Source organism: Chiloscyllium punctatum, chromosome 21, assembly GCF_047496795.1.
Source record: "Chiloscyllium punctatum isolate Juve2018m chromosome 21, sChiPun1.3, whole genome shotgun sequence".
NCBI lineage: Eukaryota > Metazoa > Chordata > Chondrichthyes > Orectolobiformes > Hemiscylliidae > Chiloscyllium > Chiloscyllium punctatum.
In genome coordinates this window covers 21,434,834-21,446,976 of record NC_092759.1, presented here as the reverse complement: position 1 = coordinate 21,446,976, position 12,143 = coordinate 21,434,834, and the positions used below count along the sequence as shown (strand labels likewise).

The window sequence follows — 12,143 nt, the reverse complement described above, 5'->3', positions numbered from 1 at the left end:
ACTGGTTTGATCATCTCTTTCATTGCTATTAATATTATTGATTGTGTACTGAATGGCTGCAAATTTCATTATGGAGGAACTTCAGAAAGAATCTGTGTAACAGTTTTGAGGTGTTCAATGGTCTCCTCCTCCAATCTTAGAGATTCAAGAGGCTGCATAGCTTTCTCCAGCTCCTGTTTGGGAAATATAAGGGATGGCATTCAGTGAAAGTGAGTTTTCTCTGGCCAAAAATGACTGAATGTGTTGAGAAGGGCATCTAATGTGTACCCTTAAATTTTCAGCTGCTGTTGTTCACTGGACTCGTCAGATTAAAGATGTACTAAGTGCACAGGAGGCTGTAGAGACAGGCGAGATCTCGGGACCACTGGATGAGATTGACTTCTGGCGCAACCGGTGTGATGATCTGTCGGGGATTGGTTTCCAACTGGATAAAGCTGGTGTCAAACACATCCAGTCTATCCTTGAACTTTCCAAATCCTCTTACATTGGTCCCTTTCTCAAACTAGCCAAGCTTATCCAGGTACGTCGAAGCTAGACTTTATATAATGGTTGCCTGATAACTGGCTTTATCGTTCAGCGGGTGATAACTTTGCAAAGGACTGACAGCTTCAGGGAGTGATTGCCAGCCTCTGCAAGTTACTGAACTCTGCCATGGCCATCAGAGGGAGTCAGCGCAGCGTGCAGTGATCACTGAGCTCCTATTACAGTCCCAGCAGAGAGAGTCAGCGCAGCGTGCAGTGATCGCTGAGCTCCTATTACAGTCCCAGCAGAGAGAGTCAGCGCAGCGTGCAGTGATCGCTGAGCTCCTATTACAGTCCCAGCAGAGAGAGTCAGCTCAGCGTGCAGTGATCGCTGAGCTCCTATTACAGTCCCAGCAGAGAGAGCGCAGCATGCAGTAATCGCTGAGCTCCTATTACAGTCCCAGCAGAGAGAGTCAGCGCAGCGTGCAGTGATTGCTGAGCTCCTATTACAGTTCCCGGAGAGAGAGTCAGCTCAGCGTGCAGTGATCGTTGAGCTCCTATTACAGTCCCAGGAGAGAGAGTCAGCGCAGCGTGCAGTGATTATTGAGCTCCTATTACAGTTCCATCAGAGAGAGTCAGCGCAGCGTGCAGTGATCGCTGAGCTCCTATTACAGTCCCAGGAGAGAGAGTCAGCGCAGCGTGCAGTGATTATTGAGCTCCTATTACAGTCCCAGCAGAGAGAGTCAGCGCAGCGTGCAGTGAACATTGAGCTCCTATTACAGTCCCAGCAGAGAGAGTCAGCGCAGCGTGCAGTGATCGCTGAGCTCCTATTACAGTTCCATCAGAGAGAGAGTCAGTGCAGCGTGCAGTGATCGCTGAGCTCCTATTACAGTCCCAGCAGAGAGAGTCAGTGCAGCGTGCAGTGATCGCTGAGCTCCTATTACAGTTCCAGGAGAGAGAGTCAGTGCAGCGTGCAGTGATCATTGAGGTCCTATTATAGTCCCAGCAGAGAGATCCAGCTCTGCTTGCAGTGGTCGCTGAGATCCTATTATAGTCCCAGCAGAGACATCCAGCTCAGCGTGCAGTGATCGCTGAGATCCTATTACACGCTGGGCAGAGAGATCCAGCTCAGCGTGCAGTGATCGCTGAGACCCTATTACAGTCCCAGGAGAGAGAGTCAGCACAGCGTGCAGTGATCGCTGAGCTCCTATTACAGTTCCAGGAGAGAGAGTCAGCGCAGCGAGCAGTGATCGCTGAGTTCCTATTACATTTCCAGGAGAGAGAGTCAGCTCAGCGTGCAGTGATCACTGAGCTCCTATTACAGTCCCAGGAGAGAGAGTCAGTGCAGCCTGCAGTGATTGCTGAGCTCCTATTACAGTCCCAGCAGAGAGAGTCAGCGCAGTGTGCAGTGATCGCTGAGCTCCTATTACAGTCCCAGGAGAGAGAGTCAGTGCAGCGTGCAGTGATCGCTGAGCTCCTATTACAGTTCCAGCAGAGAGAGTCAGCGCAGCGAGCAGTGATCATTGAGCTCCGATTACAATCCCAGCAGAGAGAGCCAGCTCAGCGTGCAGTCATCATTGTGATCCTATTATAGTCCCAGCAGAGAGAGCCAGCTCAGCGTGCAGTCATCATTGTGATCCTATTATAGTCCCAGCAGAGAGAGCTAGCTCAGCGTGCAGTGATCGCTGAGCTCTTATTACAGTCCCAGGAGAGAGAGTCAGTGCAGCGTGCAGTGATCGCTGAGCCCCTATTACAGTTCCATCAGAGAGAGTCAACGCAGCGTGCAGTGATCGTTGAGCTCCTATTACAGTCCCAGCAGAGAGAGTCAGCGCAGCATGCAGTGATCATTGAGCTCCTATTACAGTCCCAGGAGAGAGAGTCAGGTCAGTGTGCAGTGATTGCTGAGCTTCTATTACAGTCCCAGCAGAGAGAGTCAGTGCAGCGTGCAGTGAACATTGAGCTCCTATTACAGTTCCAGGAGAGTCAGCTCAGCGTGCAGTGATCGCTGAGCTCCTATTACAGTCCCAGGAGAGAGAGTCAGCGCAGCGTGCAGTGGTCGCTGAGACCCTATTACAGTCCCAGGAGAGAGAGTCAGCTCAGCGTGCAGTGATCGTTGAGCTCCTATTACAGTTCCAGGAGAGAGAGTCAGTGCAGCGTGCAGTGATCATTGACATCCTATTATAGTCCCAGCAGAGAGATCCAGCTCTGCGTGCAGTGGTCGCTGAGATCCTATTATAGTCCCAGCAGAGACATCCAGCTCAGCGTGCAGTGATCGCTGAGCTCCTATTACACGCTGGGCAGAGAGATCCAATTCAGCGTGCAGTGATCGCTGAGCTCCTATTACAGTTCCAGGAGAGAGAGTCAGCTCAGCGTGCAGTGATCGCTGAGCTCCTATTACAGTTCCAGGAGAGAGAGTCAGTGCAGCCTGCAGTGATTGCTGAGCTCCTATTACAGTCCCAGCAGAGAGAGTCAGCGCAGCGTGCTGTGATTGCTGAGCTCCTATTACAGTCCCAGCAGAGAGAGTCAGCTCAGCGTGCAGTGATTGCTGAGCTCCTAATACAGTCCCCGGCAGAGAGTCAGTGCAGCGTGCAGTGATCGCTGAGCTCCTATTACAGTCCCATCAGAGAGAGTCAGTGCAGCGTGCAGTGATCGCTGAGCTCCTATTACAGTTCCAGCAGAGAGAGTCAGCGCAGTGTGCAGTGATCGCTGAGACCCTATTACAGTCCCAGGAGAGAGTCAGCGCAGTGTGCAGTGATCGCTGAGCTCCTATTACAGTCCCAGCAGAGAGAGCCAGCTCAGTGTTCAATGATCACTGAGCTCCTGTTACAGTCCCAGCAGAGTGAATCGGTTCAATGTGCAGTGATCCGCCCTAACCTGTACATCCTTGGACTGTGAGAGAAACCGGAGCACCTGGAGGAAATGTACTCAGACATGGGGAGAATATGCAAACTCCAAACAGGGAGTCACCCAAGGCTGGAATCAAAACTGGGTTCCTGGTATTGTGAGGCAGCAGTGCTAACCACTGAGCCACTGTGCAGCCCCTATCAACTAACTTTCCTTTATTACACTCACACAAGGTACAAGCTCCAGACCAAGATGAGCCTGTACAATGATCTTCTAAAGTTGCACTCTCACAGTCATTGCTATTGTCTATGTTATGAAGGTTCACCAGTTGATTGTAAAGTGAGTAGGTCACTCATTAGTTATTTTATAATTTTGTGTGTATTTATCATTGCTACATGTAGTTGATGAGAATGTCAAAACTTGACAAAATTGATTTCGTGAATTTTGTGCTCATCAATGCAATGCTCTGGGAGTTGACTCTAACCCTATCCTGGTTAGAAAGAATCTCTCTGACCCTGTCTGAATGCCCTTGGTCGCTAAAGTGTTCCCCAATTGGGAGGGAACATCCCTCTCTAGTGATTGTTGCGTGGTGACCGTTCATCTGTTCTCATAGTGTCTGCATGGTTTCGCCAGGGCATCCTTGCCTGCAGTGTATGAGATAGACAAGTGCCTCAGTGGTAGGAGCAGAATGCACTGTTCAGTATTGTGTGAATTTCCACTTCCTTCTTTGTCTATATCTTGTGGACAACCTCTCTCGACTGAAATTTCCAATATTTATTCAGAACTCGGTTCTGCTGAAGAGTCACTGGACCCAAAATGTTAACACTCCTTTGTCTTCCCAGGTGCTGCCAGATCAGCTGAGTTTTTCCAGCAATTTTTGTTTTTGTTACTGGGAACATCTTCTTCCATGTTGTGCCTCTGCAGCTGGTTATGAGTGGGAATTTCCATTAGTTTGAGCAGGAGCTGACTTCGCATTCCACAGATGCTAGGACATGTGTCAACCAAACCATCATCCTGTCCCTCACACAGAGGTTGTTGTGATCGTAGGTGTCTCTAGTAACCTAGAATATGTAGTTTCCTTTCTACTCTGCAAAATATAGTCATAACATCACATGCCATGGGCACATTGACTTCACAGCTTGAATTTCCTGACACATGCTGAGCCAAAGTGAGTGCCCTTACCTGATTATTGATCTTCATACTGCCGATCGAGTCCATCATCAATGCATGCGAGACTGCACTTCTCTAGCTTCCACCTAAACATATTAAAACAGCCATCCCCTACGCATACACAGGATCTGTTCAGATGAGGAGGAATGTGACGGGCACCTGAAGCTGCTCAAAGATGCCCTCATAAGAACAGCATACGATGCTCAACTCATCTATCGCCAGTTCTGATGTGCCACAGTGAGAAACCATAATGACCTCCTTGGGAGACAGACACAGGATATGATCGATAGCGTACCCTTTGTTGTTCAAAGAACCTACGCCATGTTCTTCTCAGCCTGTCAAGATCCTCCCTATACCTCCACGTCTTGCCTTTAAGCAACTGCCAAACTTTAAACAGACCATTGTTCACAGCAAACTGCCCAGCCTTCAGGACAACATTGATCACAGCTCCATACAACCCTGTAGTGGTTGCCATGACAAGACATGTCAGAGCATCGACATGGATACCACCATTACACGTGGGGACACCACCCACCACGTGCCTGGCAGGTACTGATGTGACTCTATCTCATGTGCAGCAGACAAGGATGTCCCAAGACATGGTACCTTGGCGAAACCATGGACATGCTATGAGAGCAGATGAACGGACACCGTGCAACAATCGCCAGATAGGGACTTGCCCACCCAGTGGGCCATCATTTTAGCGATCAAGGGTATTTGGCCTGAGATCTTCAGGTGACCATCCTCCATTGGGGATACACAACAAAGCAGAGTCACTGAGCAGAGGCGGATAACCAAGCTTGGTACCCACGAGGACAGCCTCAACCAGGACCTTGGGTTCATGTCACACGACAGGTGATCCCACAACACAGACACACACAGACACACACACACACGAGTCTTTGGAGTGAATTTGCATTTCCAGATTTGTATTTGTACATACATTCTATTTTGTTCAAAAGGCACACCATCTGTCGGCAGTCAGTCAGTCATACAAGCATAGAGATGTACTGCACAGAAACAGACCCTTCGCAACGTGACATTTTATAAGTTCCTCCTTTGGAAATAAAATCTTTACTGCATCGACTGAGTTGAGATGTCACCTTTTTTTATCCACTGATTATATCTTAAGTTATCTCGGGGCTGTGACTTGAAAGAAATTCTGAGATTTACATAAAAATCAATCAAAACCTGCAACCCCATTCTAACCGATTAAAAACTTAACAGCCATCTACGTTTGTCTCATACATTGCATCAGTTGTATGACACTTTGATCTTTTACTTATAAATTCTGTGTCCCATGTACCTGCCCCACTAGCTACCTGACGAAAGAGCAGTACTCTGAAACCTTGTACTTTCAAATAAATCTGTAGGATTATAACCTGATGTGTGATTTTTAACTTTGGGGTAGACAAAGTCCAACACTAGCACCTCCACGTCATGGAATATAGGAAATAGGAGCAGGAGTAGACCATTTTGCCCATTGAGACTGCTTTGTCATTCATAGATGATCCTCTATCTCAATGCCAGACTCTTGCTCTCTCCCTATAAACCTTGATGCCTTTGCATCCTAAGAACCTGTCTGCTTCATTCTTAAATATATTCAGTGTTTTGAACTTCCACAGCTTTCTGTGGTAGAGGATTCCACAGGATCACCATATCTGAGTGAAGAAACTTATCCTCATCTCATTCCTAAAGGGCGGGTGTTATGGACCAGGCCAGACCACGTCAAGATATTTCCAGAAGAAAGCATACATCCTAATGTTTCCCTTCTTAAAGACAGGTGTGAAGTGGATATTCCAGGAGTGATGCAGCAAGTCAAACCACTCAGCTTTAAGCAAACAGAATTTATTTAAACACTACAGTTGAAACACAAGCAAAACAGAATTTAGAATACTTGACAATTTAAAAACCCAACCAACTCAATTTAGTAACTTAACTAAGGAGCTGTTCCAATTCCCGTAACATCCCATAATCCCATCCCTTGGCAAAAGGTAAATTCAGACTCAGGTTCTTACAGCCCGGAGAAATTTCAGAGAGAAGGCCAGTCAGGAATTATCTGCTGAAGCTTGGAACCTTTGTGCACTGCAAGCAGCTTCTCACTGTTACAGCTAACCCAAGCAGGAAAAAGCCTCACCTGGGAGAGCTGCCACTGTTAAATCAGGCTCACACTCAGACATTTTGGCACCCCTGCCTTTACAACCTCCCTTAAAAAAAGAACCCAAGGACAAAATAATCTTGTTAAAGGGGCAGCATTGTCTCACCAGACCGTATCCGGAGACCACGATCTCTTGTTTTAGAACTCCAGCTGGGGGTAGCATCATTCTTGCATCCAGCCAGCCAAACGTTCCGACATTTTCAGTGAGAGTGCTCTTTTATTCTTCTAACCTCCAGTGAATACAGGCCCAGTCGACCCAATCGCTCCTGAAATGCCAAATGTACCAGCCCACTGAACTGGCTCAAAGGTAGAAGACAGAGGGTGGTGGTGGAGGGTTGTTTTTCAGACTGGAGGACTGTGACCAGTGGGGTGCCATAAGGATCGGTGCTGGGCCCTTGACTATTTGTCATTTACATAAATGATTTGGATGTGAGCATAAGAGGTACAGTTAGTAAGTTTGCAGATGATACCAAAATTGGAGGTGTAGTGGACAGCGAAGAGGGTTACCTCAGATTACAACAGGATCTGGACCAGATGGGCCAATGGGCTGAGAAGTGGCAGATGGAGTTTAATTCAGATAAATGTGAGGTGCTGCATTTTGGGAAAGCAAATCTTAGCAGGATTTACACACTTAATGGTAAGATCCTAGGGAGTGTTGCTGAACAAAGAGACCTTGGAGTGCAGGTTCATAGCTCCTTGAAAGTGGAGTCGCAGGTAGATAGGATAGTGAAGAAGGTGTTTGGTATGCTTTCCTTTATTGGTCAGAGTATTGAGTACAGGAGTTGTGAGGTCATGTTGCGGCTGTACAGGACATTGGTTAGGCCACTGTTGGAATATTGTGTGCAATTCTGGTCTCCTTCCTATCGGAAAGATGTTGTGAAGCTTGAAAGGGTTCAGAAAAGATTTACAAGGATGTTGCCAGAGTTGGAGGATTTGAGCTATAGGGAGAGGCTGAACAGGCTGGGGCTGTTTTCCCTGGAGCGTCGGAGGCTGAGGGGTGACCTAACAGAGGTTTATAACATCATGAAGGGCATGGATAGGATAAATAGACAAAGTCTTTTCCCTGGGGTGGGGGAGTCCAGAACTAGAGGGGCGTAGGTTTAGAGTGAGAGGGGAAAGATATAAAAGAGACCTAAGGGGTCAACTTTTTCACGCAGAGGGTGGTACGTGTATGGAATGAGCTGCCAGAGGATGTGGTGGAGGCTGGTACAATTGCGACATTTAAGAGGCATTTGGATTGGTGTATGAATAGGAAGGGTTTTGAGGGATATGGGCCGGGCGCTGGCAGGTGGGACTAGATTGGGTTGGGATATCTGGTCGGCATGGACGGTTTGGACCAAAGGGTCTGTTTCCATGCTGTACATCTCTATGACACTGCACTCCCACTCTGGAAAGAATATCTTTCCTTAGGTAAGGAGACCAAAACTGCATACAATACTCAAGGTGTGTTCTCGCCAAGGCCCCGGATTGCTGCATGAAGATTTCCTTGCTCCTATCTTCAAACCGACTTGCAATGAAAGCCAACATATCATTTACTTTTCTAACTGCTTGCTGCACCTGCCTACATCTTTGTTTTTAGTGACTGGCATACAAGGACACCTGACACCTTTGTACATCAACATTTTCCCAATTTATCATCATCAATTCAAAGTCTGCTGTTCTGTTTTTTACCTCGTGAAATGGATAACTTCATACTTGTACACATTATAGACAATAGACAATAGGTGCAGGAGTAGCCACTCTACTCTTTGAGCCTGCACCACCATTTAATATGATCATGGCTGATCATCCTTAATCAGTATCCTGTTCCTGCCTTATCTCCATAACCCTTAATTCTACTATCCTTGAGAGCTCTATCCAACTCTTTCTTAAATGAATCCAGAGACTGGGCCTCCACTGTCCTCTGGGGCAGAGCATTCCACACACCCACCACTCTCTGGGTGAAGAGGTTTCTCCTCATCTCTGTCCTAAATGGTCTACCCCATATTTTTAAGCTGTGTCCTCTGGTTCGACACTCACCCATCAGCGGAAACATGTTTCCTGCCTCCAGAGTATCCAATCCTTTAATAATCTTATATGTCTCAATCATATCCCCTCTCAGTCTTCGAAAGTCAAGGGTATACAAGCCCAGTCACTCCTGTCTTTCAGTGTAAGAAAATAAACAGGACTGTCAGACACCCTGTTCATTCTGGGAGCTGGATCAGTGAAGGACCCTCCATTTGTGTCAGGGGACTGGCTCTGAGCTGGCTGACCACATCCAGCGTGTACAGCTGCCATTGGTTTCTGTATTTTTAGGGGGAAACCTGATTCTTAAGCTGTCTGAATTATATAACCGGTTTGTTCATTGGTTTCCTTTTTATTGAGGACTGATCTCGAAACTGGCTGATTTACACAGTCAATGTGTTTCAAAGGGAACTGTTTTTGATTAGATTACTTACAGTGTGGAAACAGGTCCTTTGGTCCAACGAGTCCACACCGACCCTCCGAAGACCAACCCACCCAGACCCATTCCCCTGCATTTACCCCTTCACCTAACACAATGGGCAATTTTAGTGTGGCCAATTCACCTAACCAGCACATCTTTGGACTGTGGGAGGAAACCGGAGCACCCGGAGGAAATCCACGCAGACACAGGGAGAATGTGCAAACTCCACACAGAGGTGAGAATTGAACCCGGGTCTCTGGTGCTATGAGGCAGCAGTGCTAACCACAGTGCCACCGTGCCACATGTTATGTTGCACCTGTTGTGTACTCTTTCATGCTTGACTTGTTTCAATTGCCTTGGAGCCTCTTTAAATCTTCTTCACCAGTCAAGTCTTAATTTTGTGCATCTGCAAAGGTAGAAGAGTACCTCATTTGATTTCGTCATTCAAATCACTGTGAATAACTAGGGCTGAAGTACTGTTCCCTATGGTTCCCTATGCATCACTGCATTCCATTCTGAAGAAAATCTATTTTTTCCTACCCTCTGTTTTCTATCTGCTAACCAATTCTCAATCCATACCAGTATAATACCCTCAGTCCCATATTCTTAAATATTGCACACAAACCTTTTATGGGGGATTTTATGAAAAGCTTCACGAAAATGTAAATACACTATATCCTTTGGGTGTCCCTGATTTATTCTGTGAATTATATCATCATAAAATCTCCAGCAGATTTGTGGAGGGTGATTTCCCTTTCATAAATCCAAGTTTACTATTTTTAATCCTGTTCATATTTAGCAAGAGTCCTGTTATTTCACCCTTTGGAAAGCCCCCAAAGGCTCTCTTCCGAACTCTTCTGACAGAAGCTTAAACACATGCACTCAGAGATTCAAGAACAACTTCTCTGCTGTTATTAGACTACTGAATGGACCTCTGTAATGTTGAGTAATGTTGCTTTTTTTGTGCACCTCCTATGCAGTGTAACCTTGTATGTGTCGCTCTATCTAAACACTATATGATCTGTATGTCCTGAAAACAACAAATGCTGGAGATCACAGTGGGTCAGACAGCATCCATGGAGAGAGAGCTTAAGCTAATGTTTCGAGTCTGGATGCCTCTTCGTCATAGCTGAAGTAAAGTGTGGGAGGGACAGCATTTATGCTATATTTGGGGGGAACAGTGTGAAGTTAGTGAGTGTAGGGTGCTGGTGGAAAAAATGTTGATGGTTCAGACTAAGTGATCGGAATGTGAGAATGGCAGAACAATAGTGTGTCTTCTGTCAGACCTGAAAGGATAGGGAGTCCCGCTGGGATGGAGGGGAGGGGAGAGATAACATGATAATGTTATGACGTGGAGATTGAATCCTTCTGTTAATTAAAACCAAACACCCAGAAAAGTTTGCCTCGCCTCGTAATCTGTTAAAAAGTGAGTGACAGAACTCCTCATTTCCACTAATTAAAGAAAAATAACATAGAACATACAACATAGAACAGTCCAGCACAGTACAGTCCCTTTGGCCCTTGATGTTGTGCCAACTTTTTATTCTACTCTTAAAATCAAACTAATCTACATACCCTTCATTGTACTATCTTCCATTGGCCTATCCAAGAATCACTGAAATGCCCCAAATATATCCAACTCTATGACCACTGCTGGCAGTGCATTCCACGTACCCACCACTCTCTGTGTAAAGCACCTACCTCTGACATCTCCCCTAAACCTTCCTCCAATCACCTTAAATTATGCCCCCTCGTGATAGTGATTTCCGCCCTGGGAAAATGTCTCTGGCTATCCACTCTATCAATGCCTCTCATCTTCTGGTATACCTCTCACCTTCTTTCCTCCAATGAGAAAAGCTCTAGCTCCCTCAAGCTTTCTTCATAAAACATGCCCTTCAGTCCAGGCTGCATCCTGGGAAATCTCCTCTGCACCCTCTCTAAAGCTTCCACATCCTTCCTATAATGAGGTGACCAGAACTGAACACAATATTTTACGTGTGGTCTAACCAGGGCTGCACCATAAATTTGTGGCTCTTAAACTCAATCCCCCGCTAATGAAAGACAACACACCACACACCTTAATAATCCTTTACAATTTATTTTCCAAACTCTAATAGTGAATACTAAATAAAGCATATTCACAAAATCTAAGCCCTATTTTTCTTAACGACTTACTATCTGACCTAAATTGCATAGAAAATGCTGTTTCAAAAACACGCTTATTAAACATTACATTAAATTAATTTCAAGACCACTTAGTCTCTGTCTTCTCTGCAGTCTTCAGTCTTCCTTCTGCTGATCTCCCTGGGTCATCTCTCTTTTTACTGTGAGTATATTTTACATGAAAAGATCCCTTTGATAGAGAGTGTTTTCTGTTTTCTTTAAGAGCAAGATGTTGGATGCGCAGGTAGCTCTCTGGCTCTATGGTATTTGCTCGGCTGATCAATGGCAGTTCCTCCCTGACCAATTTTCAAAATGCCCCTGTTCTTTTTTATATGCCCCCCCCCCCCCCAAGATCGTACCATCTCATTGGTCCAATGTTGTCAAAACAATAAATTCAAAGTTGATTGGGTTTTAGTATCCTCAGAATAATTTAAGCTAATTGATTAAAATTGAATTGTTGTCAAAACAGCAACCAAACCTCAGGTATGCATTTATCAGCCAATTGTTACGTGTATCAATTTTGGAACAGCCCATCTCCTAGCCTTTCCATTTGGGCAGCTGAGTCTGCACTTGAAGTTTACTTCAAAATTCAGAAAACACTTTCTGTTTTAAAGTGAATGTACATGCCTTCAACTTCATAATACCTCCCCTCTTAAAAAAAGAACCATCATAATGAAAAGATGCCTTTTTTCTCTAATTCTTAATACCTACTATGAAATGTATATGTCATTAATCTAAGTTATACTTTTCATATTAATTCTGCACACATAGGTAACATTGGAATAGATACAGTCCAATCTTATCTATACCTTTTCTTTTAAGTCTGTGATAACCCATCTGCTATCATATTTTTATGACCAGCAACATGAATAATTTGTAAATTAAAAGTCTGTAATGTAAGACTCCATAGTCTCATATTTTT

General features: G+C 45.4%; 1 protein-coding gene across 1 annotated transcript in view; it reads left to right on the top strand.

The window, feature by feature from the left end:
* dnah2 (dynein, axonemal, heavy chain 2) overlaps window positions 1–12,143 on the top strand; it is a 330,858-nt gene that overhangs the window by 16,975 nt on the left and 301,740 nt on the right. Inside the window, exon 7 of the mRNA XM_072591365.1 lies at window positions 282–520. Coding sequence (XP_072447466.1) covers window positions 282–520 — 239 coding nt within the window. The remainder of the gene's footprint in view (window positions 1–281; window positions 521–12,143) is intronic.